This window comes from Aplidium turbinatum, chromosome 13 (genome assembly GCF_918807975.1).
Source record: "Aplidium turbinatum chromosome 13, kaAplTurb1.1, whole genome shotgun sequence".
Classification (NCBI taxonomy): Eukaryota; Metazoa; Chordata; class Ascidiacea; order Aplousobranchia; family Polyclinidae; genus Aplidium; species Aplidium turbinatum.
Genome location: NC_137484.1, coordinates 11,536,830 through 11,557,293, shown reverse-complemented (window position 1 = coordinate 11,557,293; position 20,464 = coordinate 11,536,830). Strand labels below are relative to the sequence as shown.

The 20,464-nt window shown below is 35.8% G+C and overlaps 2 protein-coding genes across 2 annotated transcripts; one reads left to right on the top strand and one right to left on the bottom strand.

The window, feature by feature from the left end:
* Positions 1 to 6,780: 6,780 nt before the first annotated feature.
* On the top strand, positions 6,781 to 8,547 carry LOC145781644 (protein rolling stone-like). Its single transcript, XM_082593319.1, has 3 exons — positions 6,781 to 6,873; positions 7,538 to 7,745; positions 8,129 to 8,547. The coding sequence occupies exons 1-3, from the start codon at positions 6,781 to 6,783 to the stop codon at positions 8,545 to 8,547; spliced, it is 720 nt and encodes a 239-aa protein (XP_082449445.1).
* Positions 8,548 to 13,166: 4,619 nt separating this feature from the next.
* Positions 13,167 to 19,827, bottom strand: LOC145781643 (protein rolling stone-like). Its single transcript, XM_082593318.1, has 3 exons — positions 19,744 to 19,827; positions 16,091 to 16,301; positions 13,167 to 13,726 (listed from the first exon to the last, which is right to left on the bottom strand). Exons 1-3 carry the CDS (start codon positions 19,825 to 19,827, stop codon positions 13,167 to 13,169), a joined length of 855 nt encoding a protein of 284 aa, XP_082449444.1.
* Positions 19,828 to 20,464: the final 637 nt, after the last annotated feature.

The window sequence follows — 20,464 nt, the reverse complement described above, 5'->3', positions numbered from 1 at the left end:
TTTGCACGTTCTGACAGAATTCAAAAGCACAGTAGAAGGTTGATAACCACAGGCTCTTCAGCTCAAAGGCGTAGCTGAACCGGCGTAGCCTTATCTTCTCCATCTAACTGGAAAGAGCCATACAATCCTTAAAAAAAAGTAGAAATATTAAATCAAATAGGTAATTCTACTTTAAGTACATGAAGGAGTTATAATGCAGTTTTTTTTTATAAATAATAATGCTGTGTAATGTGCAATTTGTGCATATTTGAATGTAATAATAACAATGAGTATGCTTTATCCAACGCAGGTGTACGCTGCTTTTATTGCTTTACAAAACAAACAGTGTGAGCTCAGCGGTATGAAGGCTTAGTCGAGTGCGTTGTTGGTTGATACCTTGAATTCATTCCTTTGCAGAGTGCAGGGGCTGAGTGTTGATCAGAAATAAGGTTCAGTAGGCTACTACTTTCAAAGTAAACTAGCATGGCAGGAGTAAATCAAAACCACGTCCACTGGACACAAAAAAAAAATAGAAAAAGCTGGTTTCACCGTGTTACCCATTCCGTTAAATGAATTTTCTCCTTTGTCACTTCTTTTTGGCATGCGTATGGTTGCAAATTGTAAACGGTTAAATTTACAACAAACAATTTCCTTAAAGCTGGCACGTATTAGTTGGGCCAACCAAGAAGCTTTTATGCAGCAGTTGCGTCAAATGTATTGGTCTCTGTTCTATGTAGAATTTCCAGTTGGTATAAAATTTGTAATTTCAAAATAAAAGAAACAATTTCAGTTACTTCAAAAAAATTGCCAAAACAAAACTTTCTTACTGAACTTTTCATCAAATCTTGTTATGACTTTACCAATGATCCAAAAGGATACGTAGTGCAATAAAATAATGTAAAAAAAAAGTAAGCAATATAGACTCAGTGGCTTAGCCAGAACAATTTTTGGGGGACAAATATTTGAGGAATTGAAGAGAACGTCAAAATGTTTGATTTAAAACATCGTCCCCTGATGTGCAGTGGCGTATCCTGGTGGGTTGAGCAAGGGAATTAATAAAACTGTTAGGGGGTTAGAGCGTGCCGAAGGCACGAGTATGGTAGGGGGGTCTGTGGGCATGCTTCCCCGGAAAATTTTTGCAAAATTACACTCAAATATTGGGTTATAGTGCTTTCTGGAAACACTTTTAGGATAATATTTGTAAGAAATTTATTAGCAGATAAACAGCTATTAACTTATTAAAGATAGCTATTACGCACAAACGGGTAAAAACTGCGGCTAAACTTAGAGAACACCAAAAACTCAGCTACTCAAAAACTACACAAAAACCCAACAGAGTGAGCGGTTCTGAAATTGCTTCCACAGATTAGTTAAAAGAAGCATAAATCGCGTAAATTTTGCGCGATTTGCGATTTGCAAAATTTATTGGTGTCTTTCTGTGTGTTTAAAACAAGTCCTGGAAGGTGTTAATAACCAGATGTCTTGGAAAACGATATAAATTTCTACAAATCTTATTACATTTTCAACAAAGGGCTCAACTTCGGAATCCAAACTTTGAAAATTTGGGCGGGCATGGCCCCTTTCGCCCCCCTCGGCTACGCCAATGAATAGACTACTATACAAAATCGACAAATTTAAGTTAAAAAAAAAAAATGAAAATTTTCAATACTACCAAAAATAATCACGTTTTAATCGATCACTGGTGAGCTCATGCCAATCAACGACAACTTTCTACGCAATCATAGACTAAAGTTTCTGCAGCAACTGTAGCTTAAAATTACCATCACGCGTGTAATTGTTTTGCAGTGATTAGTGAGTTGCCTTTGTTTGAGAGGCTACGTAATAAATAACTATATCTTCAATTGCGTGTATCGACTTGCAAACCAGCTATTTCTACCGTGAGATTTAACTTTTTTATATAATTATTTGTTGCGTTTTGTCGGCACAATGTACCTCAAGAAAGCTATCGTCACTTGAGGCATGAAAATTAGAGCTATCGGCGTAAACAGGTCGGAAAATTATTGCAGTCTTGATGTACGTACAGTAGCTTTGTAATTCTGCAAGTTAAAATATGGCAGCTTGTAATAATTACTTGTATCAAAACATTAATAATTTAGGACAGAGTAGATGACTGTCTAAGTTTTCAAATAAGTAGCTTTGTAATTTTAAGACTCCCTCTATGGCCCTTTGTGATAAAATATTTTCATTTAAAACAGAACTCAATTAAAAGCAATGACGAAAGCATATTTTTCTAATAAAAATACTTTTGATGGTTATTTGATATTATAAGCAAAGTTTCAAATTAGAAAATATTTTAATGAATTACGTCTGCCGCGAAATTTGATTTCTGCCAAGGCTTACTGCACTTTTTGGCATGATTGTTATTTTAAATAACACATGAACTACATCCAAAAAGTGAAAAATCTAGTTATGAACTAAATTATAAAAAACTAATATTTTATTTTATTTTAACTCTTAAGTTGTTAACTGATTGCGTCACGATTTGGTTTTCTTGATTTTCACTTTGAGTCGGTGGTTTTAATTGTTTGTCTCGTTTGTTACTTTAATATCCAACCAATTCAATTTCAATTCAATTCAATTTATTTTTCTTTGTCGGAAAACAACAGCAATGATAAAGTTACAAATAGTGAACGGGAACAAAACCAACAAAAGGAAAAGGTGGCAAAACTACAAAAGTTTAAAACGTGCATGCGATGCAAATTTAAAGGTTACGTACACGAAAGTAAATTAAGCACGGCCACCAAACCTAACAGTTTAAAGTAGATGAATTAGTTGGAAGAACCAGTTGGCTCCACATACCTAAAGCAACTGGAGGTGTGCCAGTTGATGAAACCATGCGGGGACGACTGAACCTTACAACCTTACAACCAACCTTACACGTGGACAAAAGCTTGAACTGTAGGACATCATTTACTATAGTAAAAATTGTCCATCAACGTTCAACCAGACTACATGCGATTGCTGGTTTTGACAGAAAATATGCCATCTTCAGATGCAATTATTGTGTTTAGCTAGCGCGGTTGGTGGTGCTTGGTCCTGCTGTTATTTTTATAAAAAGTTATTTTGGTGCACTGTATAAAGTTGACTGTACAATATAATTAAGATTTTCTTAAATAAGTTCGACCTTTTTGATGAAAAGTTATAAGCATATCCGTGTTGATACTTATCACGACAAAACATGGGGTTATTGCATTGTCGATCGTGAAAGTCTGAATAGCGTTTTTTGTTTTGCGTGGAATTCAGAAAGATTTCCTTCCCACGTTTTTGACTTCTTCTAAAGATCTATCTATAAGTCTCTATACAATTGTATGAAGTGTTTGCTCTTTATGTTACGTGTTGACAGCTCATGGTAGTATACAATAAACCCTACCCCATTAAAAGTGCCTATAAACACCACATAATGTAGTGAAATACTTTTCCTGTTGTATTTGCTAATTGCTGAGCAAGGAACATGCAGTCTGAATGTGTGCATGTTTTTTGCCAACGTTTTTAACATTAAGCACTCACATCACGTTAAATAGCGTTAAACTTACTGAAATTGATTGTCTTTTGACGGTAGATTAACTAAAAATATATATAGCTATAAACAACATTGTGGTAATAGGTTAACAGACCTGGCCAGAAAGATCTTCACATTTTACAATTATACGGATTTAATGTCGACAAAATCTGTTTACGTAAGAGGACACCTGTTCTGACACGATATTCTCAATGATACGAAAAATGCAAGTCACGGATTTTAAAGTGCAGTAGATCTATTTGTAGTAACCGGTTACGTACTGAAACGTATAAAGAGTTTTGTTGCAAATTGAATTGGTGCGTACGAAAATTTTCGTTTGCAGGTGTAGTTTAAAAAGTGGCAATGGAGCTATGAAACACAGGTTTTTTGTGTCAAAAAGCAATCGAAAGAAAACGATATGTTTCAAGAAAAAACGGTTCAGTCATAAATGTTGCCTTTTCTTGCCTGGAGTGCAATACCGTGTATTGTAAGGGAACTTAAGGAAAGACCTTGTGAAAGCTCACTTCCAGGATTAGAACATTGTCCGGTGTTCTTTTGATAGAGCTTTCACAACAACCACCTCTCGTTCGACAAACATCCATTACAACAACTTGCTGTTGAGAAGCATCTTGAGCAGCAGTTTTCAGATCGAGATTTTCAATTACAGTAGTTGTTGCAGCAAAAGCATATCAATGGCAAGTCAATCTGCGTGATTAAACTGCAACCAGCAGTTAAAATAGACAGGTAGTTGGAAAGGGATTGAGCGGAGAATATCAGAATGAGGGCTTGAATCAAAAATGTAGAGTAAATTTTTGCAAACAAAAGCCTAAAACGTTTCATCAGTTAAATCAGTTATCGTAACAAAACAAGCTAATAGCGACTTTGTTTTTGAAAAATAGTTTTTGAGAATACTGTAGTTTTTGATCAATTTACGGCTGCTCAAATACAACCAGCTTCATACATACTGTTTGCATTATTTCTTACGCTTTTGCACATGCGCGTAGTCATGCGCACAAAGCAAATGTCCATTTTCCCGTGTTTTGCGATGAAACCAAAACCAGAAAAAATGTTTACGGCAGTCTTTCAACATATTTAATGTGTTTTAGTACTGTAGCAAATAATATTTAAACTTTAACTGGCATAAAAGTAATTTTTAGGGTAAAACGGGGTTTGGACGGAAATTTCAATTTTTTTTTTGAGATCTTAAAATGTCCTTTTGTATCCTATAACTAGGGCTAAAGTTGGATTTAAAAAAACAGCCGATTAACCCCCCCCCCCTAGTTTTAGTGAGCCGCTCATTAAATGCGGACGCACTCGAGGCATGATAGCGAGAAAATGGAGGTAAGCTTGATTATTAAACAATTGGATCGAACTTGCACTCTGTTCAACAAAACAGACGCAATTTTCAAGTAAAATTTTTTTTTTAAATCCTGAGTTATTCACTTCAGTGAAGTCAGATGAGTGATCAGTAACGTTGACAAGGAGGCTAAGGGGTACCTTTGGACTCGGGTCCGGGGTGATTTTGAGGGCCAGTTACTTATAGGCCTACATGGGGCCAGGAAACTTCAAGAAACCACCTCATATTCTATGGATGTAGTGCGTTTTTCTTAGAGGTGTCTTGATTTTGGGCCCGAGGGTCTCATTGATGCAGGGCCCAAATTATCTTCTGAGCGGCCCAGTGCATAACGAACCAATTACAATTGACAAGGTTTCGGATTCTAAGAAATTAATCTGAAAGTTCACTTGAAGTTTTCCTTAAAATTTCATTATCAAGTTGCTTGTGCTGCCTCTGCTCTTCTGTAGACAATGAGCATATTATAATTGCAATATATCAAAGTTAAGTATAGATCGAACTAACTGAGTTATTTTAGAAATGGAAGTTTGTTTTGCATACAATATTATTCATGGAAGATTACTAAACGTTTTTGCCAAACGTGGTGTAATTTCAAAAATTGACGCTTGAAAAATATTGAAGAAATAAAGAAAACTTTTTTTTACAAAGAATGTTGAAGCTTTAATGAAATTATGACATCAGCGAAATAAAAGATTATTTTTTTCTATATAAGCATTGTAATTGTATAATTCTATTGTTTGTGAGTAGGCCGCAACGAAAAGGAAAGGAATATATTTATTAATCTTTACTCAGCAGCATTTAAAAACGGTCTTGCTTACGATGATATGATGTGACAGAGGTACCAATTTAAAATGTCTTTGTCACGTTTCTCTTTCTGACTGAATATTGCTGTTTGATTTCGCAAATTTAGTCAGTTGAGTTGACTGATGTGAAGATACAGAGTTCCATCAAAAACTTCTTTGCATAGTGTAGCTGCCGTATCAAGGGAAACAAGTAGATTCAATTTTATTTTTCTTTGTCGGCATGCAAAAGTAATGGTAACAATTTCAAAATAAAGCACGGAAACAAAACCAGCAAAAGAAATAAATGGCAAAACTTTAAAAGTTTAAGACGTGCATATGATAGACTCTTAAAGCTTATATGTAAACGAAAGTAAATTTAGCAAGACTATCGAACCTACAGAGATGCATACACGATCAGTGTGGAGTCGGGTAAAAATGTATGACTCCGATTCTTCGGTTTACATTACAACCAGCCAACTCCGACTACGGCTTTAGTGTCACCAATTTTTTTTTGAGAGTTGCCAAATTTTTATTTAAGTTTTTATTTATTTTTTTATTTAATTTCACTTAAGTTATGATCGAAATTTAAATGAAGATTTTCACAAAATCTGACAAGAACAAGCACTTCTCTTTTCTGAAAAAGGTTTTAGAGCGCAATATCGAAAACAAGAAACAATATTATGAAAAAGATTGCAAACAAAAATTCTATTGTTTATTTTTTGTATCAAGCAGGAGGCGGACTCCTCAGCCCGGCTCACACACTATAGATTAGCCTACAGCTTTTCCCGTATGTGAGAAACAACATTGATGCGTGAATTGCAGTTATATAGCTAAAGGTGAAAACACAGCGAACTTACCATTATTAAGGCAGAAAAATTGGAGATGTGATTGGAATATTTGGTTCCGCTTTAATCGCGGGAAAAAACTTTATCCCTACTTTGTAACATGCATTAACTAATGTAATATAACTATTATAATATGGCTTATATTGCGATAAATTATTATGTTCAAAAATTGAAGTAGCATATTTGTTAATTGTTTAAACAAATTCTTATTTGCAGCTGTGTGCATTTTCATCGATCTTTCAAGTGAACCTGATTTTATTAAGAAATATTATCTTCGTTTTTGCAAATACTTTAACTGATATGTCTACTTTACGTTCTGGCTGGCGAAATGAGTTCCACGGGAAATATTTTGGTTTTTCTGGTGTAACTGCAAATCGCTTTTATGAATCGCAAGTGAGTTTTGTATAAAGTTTAATACTTTCACAACTTACTGAGGAAACTATTGTTGCAAGTGTAGCTTGTCAAATTCGAACGTGTGCGTTTTGTATGGTGGGGAAACTTTTAACAAAAATTTGAAAGTGTTGAAAATTAAATATTTTCAAACGCCTTATCAACCAATCAAGTTTGTTTTTTGTCCAGCAGTATCAATAAATTTACTGACCACAAACAATTGCGCAACTAATGATCTTTAATAAAGGAAACGGAGTGGAAGCAAATAAAAGCGAAAGATCGGAAAGTCAGCAAGTCAACCGCCATTTTTAGCAAAACAAAGCAAAATGCAAAACTATTTTTCCATAGTTACAACTCCAAGAGTTTACAGTTTTTGAAATTTTAACCGCTTTTCCAAAACATTGTAAATATCCAAAAGTACGTAAAGTTGATGTTTCTGACCAAGCAACGATCAACCCTTCGGCATTAACAAGAAATTTATATATTCTAAATTACATCATCAAAGCAGTTCAAGCCACAATTAATCCATGCCAATTTGATAGATATTGATATTTGTAAACTTGGCTAAGTTAAAGCTTGTGTAAACTTTTGTGAAGTTCTTAAACAGAAGACTTCAATTTCATAGTTTTATGCTCAATTTTCAGTTTTATATTTTTTACACTTTCAGTGGGGAAAAAACCGGTTGATTTTCTTTGCGTACAGAATCATTGTATTCTTTTATACTTTGGGATGGATGATCAGCAGTGCTGTAAAATATCAAGACAACTACTGGATATACTTAACAAGCTGGACCGAAGTCACTGGATGTTTATATTTTTTTCTTGCTCTCTTGGTTGTAGGTTACGGCTATGTAACCCATTGTGAAACGGATTATGGTGAGTGGGCGTAGCATACTGTAGCCTATAGGCCTACTGGTTGTTATATCTGTAACCTACTACGATAGTTCATCGAACGACAGTTTATTGGGTCAACATTTTATCGAATGTTGTTGTCCTTTCAGCAAATGCTGGTTACTTAAAAATTTATTGAGAATAAGTTAAATATTTTTGGTTATTTTACGTTGTAGCCCATAGCCAGTCATCGGAGCTAAGCTGTTTACGTAAAGCAGTGTTTGAAACTAAACATTTTTTTTCAGAACTCTGTTGGTTTCACAAGGTCACTTGGCTAGTATACAACACGGCTCTCTCTGCAGCCTTGGGAACCGATATACTATTTTGGTTTTTCTTGTCTTCTCGTTTGCCCGCTCATCTCCTTTCAGATGCCACCATTATTCATTCACATGCAATAAATTACGTTTTACTCGTAATTGATCTTTTTATAAACGATGTTCCTCTTCGTTTCCTCCATTTGTTCCATACGATGGGATACGCCATCACATACGTCATTTTTGTTTTGATTCTGCACGGAGCGGATTACATCTCAGCCGTTTACTCCTTACTGGATTGGGCCAATGCTCCTGGTACTGCCATTGGTTACTCCCTTGGAAGTATACTTGTTGGTTTACCTTTAACATTTCTAGTTAATTTTGGTTTGTATCAATTGCGGATAATTGCAGCAAGTCGTTGCAAGAAAGACACTCGCAATAATCAATCGACATTAGACAATAACGTGAAGAGCATAGAGCTGGAAGAAAATAATAACCCAACCGCACAACATGATGTAGCCTATACTGTTTAAAATGCATAGTCTACCAGTAACAATACGTTATCAAAACGCTGTGTTTTGTTATTTTTTTAATAATTTTTTAAGATATATTTATGACAAACAAAAGAGCCATACGTTACATTATAGCCCAACTAATTGTCTATGCTTAAAAATCTCTTCAATTGAACAAACATGAAGTGATTGTGGTCTACAGCAGTGGTTCTCAACTTTTGTTTGGTCACAGACCCCTTTTAAAACAATATTAAGCTTAGGCACTCCTTAATTTTCAAGACAGAGTTTTATTAAATAAAAGTTTAAATGAAATTTTGTAATCGAATTGAATTAAAAATTTTCTCAAACATGAAATGATACACCAACAAATTCAAGTAGGCTATGCTGCGTTGCAGCCTACAAATCTTAGCCATCACCATTGTAGGCCTACAAACTAGCAATGATACACACCAACAAATTTAATTCCTATTGTAGGCTATTCATGAACTCCATTAAACCTTTTCACAAACCCATTGGGGGCCCGTAGACTCCAGGTTGCGAATCGTTGATATACAGGTTACAGAAGATGTCTATACTATGTTCATACAAGACAAATGTTTCATCATTGTACCTTTTTATATATTTGATATACTGTACTTCGTCTTCGTTAGTTTTAAGTGTCCGAGTTTTGTCTCAGTCCCGAAAGTAGGCCTATTGGTTTTACCTTCCTTTTTGGGCGATATGTTATAAATATTGTCGATGTCGAACGTGCCTGTGAAGGCTAATTCTTTGGTTGAGCAGACGAGTAGGAACAAGTCACGTTGTATAGAGGGAATGGAACGTTGATTCTTTATTTTGTTTTTTCCTGTTTACTGTATTTTGTAAGCGACATTAATCAAATATATTGCAAAAAGAAAGTAACACAGACCAAGTGGTGAATGTACTGTAGGTAAAAGTGGAGCACCAGACCTTAGTCACTTGCATTAAGTACATGTGAATTGGCAATGGTAAAATCTATGGCAGTGTGTAACAAAATTAGACAGTTCAATCATGTTTAATCTGAGGTAGCCTATATAGTTTAAACTTGTGTTTGAGCTGTAGCCTATTTGCAATCTGTATTATGTTTGCAAAGTACGATATGTTTAAGGCATACGATATGCAGTATTTCGCTATTAAGAATAATCCACATCTCACATTTTCTTTTCTGCAATTGCTATGAGACCACATTTGTCTGTTTCATTTTAGAAAAATGTCTTGAATTGCTGGTTGGCAAATTGTTCTCGTTGAGACCGAGTCGTTGAGTCCGTCAGCCAATAGGTCACTCTCATCCTTCTAAGAACCGACAGAGGTTACTGTAGATACAAGGTCTGAACGTAGACGAAATATAGCACGTTTTCATCAAAACTGAAATTGATTAACAATACCGAAGTTGAATTAACCTGCTGTTAAAATAGGCCATAGGTTATGGCTTTAACTTTTAGTGTTGACGGACTGATAAACCAGCAAGACAAACTCAAAGCAGAAAGGTAAATAAAGTAGCTGTTTCTGAATGGTTTGTTTTTTTTTCCGCCCCGATATCTCAGTTGGTTAGCGCGTCACTTTTAGAACGAAGAATCTTCAAGATCAAGCGGTGCTGGTTCGACTCTCGGGGTGTTCACTTGAGCAACGCACGTTAAGGACTGCTCTACATTCAGCGGCATCTAATGGATGGAAAAGTTTCCCGGCAACAAGACTTCAACAATCGGAAACTTCACTCTGCCAATCTCAGTGACCGGGCCTGCGTCAGTGATTCAAAGCCTCTACAAGTATGCGAAACTGCCAGGATTAAGCTCTGCAACAAGCTTTCCCAGTCCGAGGATGAAGATTCAATCAATCAATCTTTAAACGAGAATCTGAGTTCACCAAATTAAACTTCTTATATTTTTCTTTTGCTTAAAGTTGAAAGCGATAAAAAATGATGTAGCAGTAACGAAACCAAACTGAAAATGTTAGCAGGGTGTAAAGTTTTCTTTCTTGGGGAGACAAATATTTTAAATGGTTGAAACTACACTAATTGAAATTTAAACATTAAAACATAAGTAGCCTAGCCTAATGGGCAAAACAAGAATATTATTTCAGAAATTGCAACAAAGGGATTAATATGTGACAATTGCAACAAAAAATTAATATCTGTTGCAGCTTTATTAAAACAACAAAAAAGATCAACCAAAAACTAGCCTATGCTAAAAGAAAATTTGATTAAACGAAAATTTTTTATTTTAATAACTCTAAAACCTCTTATCGTATCAACCTGAAATTTAGTTTATAAAGGCGTTTTATCAACTTCGAAAAAAAAACAGGACAAATTTGACTTTATTGACTTTTGGTTACAACAGCACTAACCCAGCACATCAATTGGATGGAACATACTTGAAACTTAGAGCAATGTACCATCAGATCATTCATTGTTTTCAGTCTTGTAATTGGGTGGGTTCATATCTCATGCCTTCTCACAATTATTATCTGAAAATATCCATACCAGTATTTTGTCTTTTGTAACTGTGTCAAATCTTTTCACTCAAGTAGCTTTGTCTTCTTCCTTCACGAGCACATCTTAATGTTTTCGTTATGCTTCTTAAAGTTCTACCTACTTCTAGACTTATATTATTTTGTGAAATGCATTGTTTTTGCTGTGATGGACAGAAATAAAGCAAAGCTGATCTGAACTTCTTCGTTTTAAAACTAAGACACCATAAAAACTAGAGAGGTGTCATTTCTTACAGTTTCCACTCACTAACAGTACATTGTCAGGAGGTCTACCAGGTACGTTTGGTCCAGGACGCCTTATTGCTTTAGGAGCCCGTACACTTTCTAAGGGGCCAGGGACTTAAGCACATCTCCTCGTTTTTTTGATGTAGTGCGTTTATCTTAGAAACGTCTTAGTTTGAGGCCAAAATGTTTCATTGGTACCTGACAAGTCATCTTCTCAACGGTCCTGCTCACTAAGTCTAAGGTATCAACTTCAACTTGGGTAATTTTTTTGATTTTTTTTAGGCAAAAGTATAATTTGAAGCAATACAACAGAAATACCAATAAATTTATGAACACAATAAAGCCACAATGGAAACGACACAGAATGATTGAGAAAGTAAATTGATTGATTGCTTGATTGAATTTTTTATCCTCAGACCGGGAAAGCTTCTTGCAGAGCTTAATCCTGGCAGTTTCGCATACTTGTAGAGGCTTTGAATCACTGACGCAGGCCCGGTCACCGAGATTGACAGAGTGAAGTTTCCGATTGTTGAAATCTTGTTGCCGGAGAATTACTCCATCCATTAGATGCCGCTGAATGGAGAGCAGTCTTTAACGTGCGTTGCTCAAGCGCACACCCCGAGAGTCGAGCCAGCGCCGCTTGATCTTGAAGATTCTTCGTTCCAGAAGTGACGCGCTAACCAACTGAGCTATCGGGGCGAAATGAGATCCTTCTACATCATAACAACGAGAAGTTAACAATTTCAATGCATGAGTAGCAGAAGGATAATGCTTGGAGCTAAAGTCAGTGACGACTTTCATTTAAGCCCTTGCCATGCCTCTTTGTATTCAAATAGCATGATTCTTGTCAGTTTGATAGATTTGTTCTTTTACACCAGAGGTGACGAACCTGCGGCCCGTAAAACAATTTGACAATCGCTCATGCATAAAAAGACATCTCAAAGCTGTTTTATGCCTTCATCCTTTTTGCTCAAGTTAATTTGTTTTTATTTTTATTGTTGTGTGTTTCGATTCTGCGTGAGATGATTTCAACTGTGTGGGTTTTATTACTTTCATCTGCCGTTTGTTACTTTTCATGAATAATATCTTGATCGAGTCGCTTCTAAAAGATTTCATAGTAGGTTACGATTAAAAAGTTGTGTTGCCCGATAACTCATGTGTAATTGACAAAGTGGCCAGCGACCGCAAAAAGGTTCGTCATGCCTGTTTTGCACTGTTGGTGTAAAGACTTTAAGTATTGGAAATCCGCTAGATGTCGCAAATACATAAAGCTTGTTTCTCGGCAGTCGAGTGTAGCAAGAATTGTCAGCGATAGACACGTGCTCCGCCCATGAGACTGGGCTCAGCAGTATCGCACCACTAATACATGCCACATAGTTCTCAATCACTGTTGTGGGATACTGATGAGCCCAGCCTCATTGGCGAAACACGTGCCTATCGCTGACAATTCTTGCTACTCTCGACTGCCGATTAACACATGTTTTTGGGAAGGTCTTGATGGCTGGTGTGGAGGCTACACCGGTATGGTTAGCGAAACACAATGCTCGCTGTTCTATAGTGAGTAGTCAAGTAGTGCTGACGCCAGGAAGATCGCTTCTTCTCAACAGTAAGCTACAGCTTATAAACCATGCTGTGTGTTGATCCAATGCAAAAAATAAAAAGTCCACTTGAGGAGTGAAAAAAGATTTGACCTTTTTGCGTAATAAAGCGCTTTAGTGTACTTTTTGCAACACCAAAGTGCCAACACGTCATAGATGTCAACATCGTTAAACAATATAATGATCTGCAAACAACATTTCATTATCAGGCCTGCTATGGAAGATATAGTTGTTGCACTTACAAACAACATAAAATACAAGCAAAGAAATAATGTATTCCGTATCCGTTTCCCAATCAAAATCACTGGAATCTTACATATTATCAGCTTTGGCTGCGCTGTTAGCATGACCTTGCTCGAAAGCTTTGTTGCTTTCTCCGCCCATTTCCATTGCATCTGCGGTGTGATCATCATATATCGTTGTTTGTCTGTCGTTGTTGCAACAATTTCTGTACAAAAAGCCTCTCAAGTGATACAAACCAAAATTAATCACATGAGCAATTGGGAAACCAACAAATGAAGTACCCAATATTAAACCAGCAGATATTCCTGGAGAATTTTCCCAGTCTAGCACTGGATATATGGCTGAGTTGAAGTTTGCGCCGTGAAGAATCAATGTAAATACTGTGTAGGTCAAACCGTAACCCATTGGATGTACAAAATGCAACAATCGGATTGGAATGCTATTGACAAAGAGGTCGATGACCATCAGTACATAATTGATTGCGTGAGAGTGAATGTTGAATGGCTCAACAATGGCTGAAGTAGGTAAGCGTGTAGAGAGGAGGGCCCAGAACACAACATCAATCACCAAGGCCGCGGACAGAGCGGTACTGAAAATGATCCACGTTATTTTGTGGAGCCACAGAAGCTCTGAAAAGAAAATTTTATCAGTTAAAACATGGCATTTGAGCATGCTGCACCTGTACCACAAGAACAAAAATTCAATGAAGGTCTTCTCCAATATAATCGAATACGCTACCGTACTCTTTATTGCCCACTAGTTTGATGGGCTTCCTTTTTTTTACTAGTTTAATGACAAGCCAACTGGTTTTCTCTTCTGCTAATTTTCAAATAAATATTATTGTCAAACCTCCCTTTGTGGAAGATAAAAATATTAATTTTATGGAATTTGATAATAGATTAATTTTAAAGTCCGGTATCCTTTGGAATGATAAGGAGCTACAGATGCAAGAGATACAACTGCTTTCCCAAACTGTTTGATCTGTCGAGAATTTGGAAACAAATTTAAGCATATTTTACAATTTCATTAAGATGAAATTTATTATTTCTACTTTGCTTTAAACATCAAGATTATGCTCTAATATTAGATAAAAAGGCATTAAATCCATGCAAAATAAGCTTATTCAATTAAAAATTTGCATGATTTAGGTTGTGAAAGTTTAGAAACAAATGCATTTTTTGTGGAACATTTATAAAATTGGGCAGAAAATTTCTGAATCAACTGTGGACATGTAGGCCATGTCTTTTAGTTTGTAATATTTTCGTCATTTTGTTAATTTTCAAATGAGAACAATTCTTAATCCTACCCTTTGTGTTGTTAAAAAAGGGATATTATGGACCTTGATAAAAGATTAATTGAAAAGTCTGGTCATATCGGGACTGAATCGTAACTATGGAACCTATATAGCCTAACTATTAAATCTATCTAGGCCTATATAACTATAGAATAGTATCAGTAACTATTGAACCCCTACACTGTTAGGTTTACTATTACTTTTAAACTTACACTTTTAGACTAAAAGTAGTGACAAAACAGGCCTTATACGACAAAGATTGTATTTGTAGCCTAAGAGCCTGCTGCAGACAATGAAACAAATATGTACCTGACCTACCGTACCGCTTTACCAACAAATTTCAAGCTCATTTTTTCAAACTATGTTAGACTACTGAAAAACTTTATAAATATATCATAAAGACAGCATATGCAAGACCCATCCAGACAGCAAAGTAACCGTTTTTTACATTGATTCGTTGTCTTTAATCCTATCTGTAGCGACAGTGATGGCTTTATGAGGACGCCCAACTCTAGTAGTGAAATATTTCTCAGAAGGAAATATGCTAGAAATGTGAAATTTCTTGACTTTTAGTATTTATTCTTTGCGAATTTTCTAAACCTACACTGGTCATTTTTCTATCTTCCTGCCCTCACAATAAGCATTTCGTCTCAGGTGACTAGACATTTTCGTGCAATGTTAAATATTGTTCCCGACAATTATTCACCAAATCAAACGTCATATAAAACCGTTATGGTCTACTTAACCTAGCTGGCATCTTACGTCAAGGAAATTGCTAGAAAATGTCCAAATATTGCACCATCGGTCGTAAGACCTGATGAAATATTGCATTAGCCGCTTGAACACCTGTTTGAATGACTTCATAATTGTCTTTCATTAGTGCGTCACAGTTACTGTCTACGTGCATTTGAGATATCGCAAATTATTCTAGTCATTCGTAAAATTGTTTGTTGGAAGTCAGTCGCAAGTTTAACTGTTTGCTTAGTGCTTGCTAGCTGGATAAAATTTCCGTCTTTTATCCAAGTAATCTATTCTGTAGTGACAGTTTTAGAGGCGTACGGTGTTGCGTTCCATTTTCGATAGCCGCGGGCTAATTTTACAGGAATACACTTTTGAATAGACGTTTCAAAAGAGTGTTTATTTTTCGGTCATTACATGCAGACGAACGGATTTGGGAATCTTATGTTACAATTTTCCCACGAAGAGATTATGGTTTACCGCTGTGACCAATTATATGCAATTTAAGGTAAGTGCAATATAAATGTTAGTGCAATTACTTTGAATTGTGAAAGCGCCCAAAAAGGCCTTATGTTTATAAGCAAAAGTAATTTTTTGTTTAGTTTAGCATTACTTCATGAATTCAAAAATTTCAATTTTGAAGCTATTTCAGGGAAAGTAGAATAAAAATCGACTTTCTGACGTCTTTTTTCATTTCAAACACTTTATTCCAATAAATTTGTTGGGTAAAAATTTAATTTTTATAGCCTACCCATAATACACATTGCTATTATCTTGTAAAATATTTTGACTTTGTGATTTTCATTGCTCCGGTTATTAACGATTAATTAGCACGGGGCTAAGATAGCCCGTGACGAGTTTTCTGCGTACGAAAACAGCTCGTATTAAGATAGGGTTAAACGTTGAATCAAGTTAAAAAATAAATTAATTTGCTGTATGTGCACCACTTGTCATAACTTACTGTGATCGGTCTGAGATTGTGCAGTGAAGCTGTAGGCAAGAACTACCAATGCTAAAAGAAAATACAAGCAACAAGTCACTTCTGTCCAATTTGTCAGAAAAATCCAATAATCAGGTTGATTGATGGACGCGACATCTGCTATAATCCAAGCCAGAGTGTAGAGAAACATTATGATTCTGTACACGAGGTATCCAATTTTGCTTGAGCCACACTGCATGAACATAAACACATAGTAATCAGATAGTAACAGTGCAGCACAAAATCCTTATATTCATTTGACAAAAAAAAGTACATACAGAATCTACGCTTTCGGTAAGTTGCAGTTTCTACTCAATAGTCACAAAAACTGGTGTCATTTCTGTGTAGTATAAATTGCTTCATGTGAAGACAACGACCTCAAAACCATTACCGACAATGCTCTTGTTTGGTTCCGCCACTGACGTGACAAGCTATGAATAAATTTCGCCACAATGTACCATCAAGATTGGAATACATTTCACCACATACGTGCCTCAAGTTAGTTAGTTAGTTAGTTAGTTAGTTAGTTAGTTAGTTAGTTAGTTAGTTAGTTAGTTAGTTAGTTAGTTAGTTAGTTAGTTAGTTAGTTAGTTAGTTAGTTAGTTAGTTAGTTAGTTAGTTAGTTAGTTAGTTAGTTAGTTAGTTAGTTAGTTAGTTAGTTAGTTAGTTAGTTAGTTAGTTAGTTAGTTAGTTAGTTAGTTAGTTAGTTAGTTAGTTAGTTAGTTAGTTAGTTAGTTAGTTAGTTAGTTAGTTAGTTAGTTAGTTAGTTAGTTAGTTAGTTAGTTAGTTAGTTAGTTAGTTAGTTAGTTAGTTAGTTAGTTAGTTAGAGCTTGGTGAAAAATAAGTACCCAAATCGGAAAAAAACATATTTCAAAAGCTTGCAAAGCCAGAATCTGATAAGAAAAAAATATCTAGCGTTTTTGCGAAAAAAAAGTGAAACTGTGTGATTGCTGTCGTCAAATGCATCATGTTATCAACCAAAGAGATAATTTATAAATTAAAAGCTCAAGCATTTATAGCAGTGGTTCTCAACCTTTTTTTCTGGGTGGACCCCTTTTGGTGCTTTTGAAGCGGTCGCGGACCCCTAAAAATTTCTATTTGAAATTTTGGTATATCGCGTCTCCTTATGGAATCATATGTGCAGGGCCTCCAAGAGCCCTGCCGGGCCCCGGTGCAGATGTTGCTGCCGGGCCCCCCAGCGCGACATGTCGCGTGATATCTCACTAATCACAAGCAAACTTTGCGGTGCGCGTTCTTACAAAGGATAAATTAGGTTAAAGTATTAACACTCCATTATTTCACAAACAATGCACTATTGTAAATATAACTTTAAATTCACAGATAGCCTACACACTAGTTATACACAAAGATAAAATGCTAAAACACTACATAGTGTAAAAAGAGCCTTAATAGCGTTGTCAGATATGGAATTCTGCCCTAATTTGAGGAAAAGTTTATAGCTGTTGAAAACAAAAACTTGTATTTTGAATATTTTTTTTAGTCCTGGGCAAAGATCAAAACTCTAACCTTTCCCATCTCTAACCCCTCCTAACTCTGGCAACACCATGGCAACTGTAACCATGGCAACAAGTGAGTAAAATCAGCCATTTCGAAGATAAAAATTGCAATACTATCCGACATGGCTGACATATCATTGCATATGTGTGCCTACAGCTTTACATTAACATACAATACCATTTCTGACCTTGAAATCTGCAGAGACTAGGGGAGCAAACTTAGGATGAATGCATTGCTATTGTTCATGACATTAAGAAATACCAACTTCAATATAAGAAATACCAACTTCAATATACGAAATACCAACTTAGAAGCATTAAAAAACTTTTATGTAAAATTGACCTTAACACGCAAATTTAAACATTTTATTGGCCCCCTGAACGCAAAAAAATGAAAATATTGTTGTTCTAAAAAAGGGCATACCCATGAGGGGGCCCATTCAAAATACAAAACTAATATTCATATAAAAAACAATATTTTATGCAAAATCGACCTGAGCACGCAAATTTAAACATTTTGTCGGGCCCCCTAAACTCAAAAAATTGAAAATTCTGTAATTTAAAAAAAGGGCATAGCCTAGGCTACCCATAAGAGGGCCCCATTTGACATACGGAACTAATATAAAAACAATATTTTATGCAAAATCGTTCAAATCAATCTTTCTATCGCGTGAATTTAGACATTTTGAACTCACCGGGCCCCGGTGCAATGCACCGGTTGTCCCCGCCTCTTGTGGGCCCTGCAGATGTGACATAAGTTTCGAAGTAACACACTTAAAATAATTTGCTGAGTTTGCACCGCACTTGACGATTGATGAAATTGACGAAATTATGTTATTAATACGCTGTTTCAAAAGAATTAAGTTGAAGATAGCCAACATAGCCTTATTAAAAGGTTTAAGTCATTTATATGATATTTTTTAGTTGAGAAACCAAACTTTTGTGCAATGTCCGCAATGTCCATTGTGCAATGTCCAATGTCCGTTTCAAACGAGGCGCCAGTGCGTTGCATCTTACAGTTTGAAAATCACTGCAAGCTAATACAGAAACAAAGCACAAACAATTTTTAAATTTTGCAATTTATCAATCATGCTGAAACCTCGGAAACTTTCACGGACCCCCTGAAATCGCTTCACGGATCCCCGGTTGAGAAACACTGGTTTAGAGTTTTTTTGCTGATATTGTAGCCTATAAGTGTCTTACAGGCTTAGAATCTCCATTTAAAGGTTAAGAACCCCGCAAACTGAAAACCTTTCAAAAATTGCATATGCCCATCAAAAATTTGATGTTTATACACCATTGTTCAATGATTGTACTTTAAGAGCTTCAGTTTTTAACAAACAATCCATTTGGTAATTGATGTAACCTCATTTCAAAAATTCTTTTATTTTTTGGTTTTGACTATGTAAAAGTAACTCGGGTTGGATAATGTTTCTGCTTTTATAAAGAAAGCCTTATCGTAAGTTTGCAAAACATGAACTCGACTGGTGACAATGAATCGCTTACAGCAGGGGTTCTTAACCGGGGGTAAATTTCACCTACCGAGGGGGTAAATTTACTGAATCATAAATTAAAGCAAACTTCATTTTTTCAGTTATTAAAAAACTGTTGCACTCAATTTTGATTTAAATTTATGCTTAGGCACGCTTAGGCACTATTTATGCTTAGGCATCTCCACGCAAATAGACTTGTAACATCTAACCCTACAGACTAATACCAGTTTCATTTCAGCAGCGTATGTGTGCTACATTTTTACTGTTGGCTACACAACCTAATTAGGACTTCGACCACAAAGTGGATTGCAACTCTGCTAAGATTGCAACTTCCTTTATTTGCATTTCTTCGCATGGTTGACTGGACACGATGACATCACAAGGGGCCACCAAAACGGTAGGGGTAAATTTTCCTTTTTTTATTCGGCAAGGGGTAAACGAGACAAAAAAGGTTAAGAACCCCTGGCTTACAGCCTTAGCCTACTCAGTAATCGCAACATGATTTAATTCTTTGCAACAACGTGCAAACTTTGCAAACTCGTAGGCCTACAGCTAAAAACATTTACTGCAAACTAGCCACTAGTCAAACGAAAACATGGTCGCTGTGATTTCTTTACGAACTTACCTGGGGTTCATAAAAACGTTGTGATGTGCAATCAGAAAATCCAAAATGTTTGCGCTGAAATTCGTAGGACCAGCAAGTCGTCATTTCAACAAGTGAGTGGTTTTCAACCTTTTTGGTAGAACGGAACCCAATGAAACGTTCGAAAAGCTCGAGGAACCCCTGTTCAATAATGTAATTGCCTTATGCAAAAAACATCATTTGATTAATTAAATTAAAATACTCATGTTCAGATTTATTTGTATAGCTTGCAATAAAAATACAAACTGTAAAAACCTAATAGCCTACTGGCAAAACAACATGATCTCTAACACGTTCACGGCGATTTGACCCACCGGTGTACAAACGATTAAACTGTCTGAAAAAGCGTGAAGCGAAGAAAACATGTCGACGAAATTTGGCGGAAAAGCAGAAAGTTAAAGGTAATCGCACCACAAGAAAGCAACGAAAATTCGGAATCGCAGCAAACGTGTTAAACTGTAGCAAATTTATTAATAGTGGCAAACCTAATCAATATTTTATAATATTTAAACAATATGCATATACTAATAAAATAGACTCTCGGATTTGAATGTAAACTTACGGAACCCCTAGACTTACTGGCGGAACCTTAGGGTTCCGCGCAGGCGCGAATCTAAGAGTTTTTTTCGGGGGGGGCCAGAAAATTTGAAAATCAATTAAAAAGAAAGAAAAAGCTAAACAGATATGAACAATGATACTACGA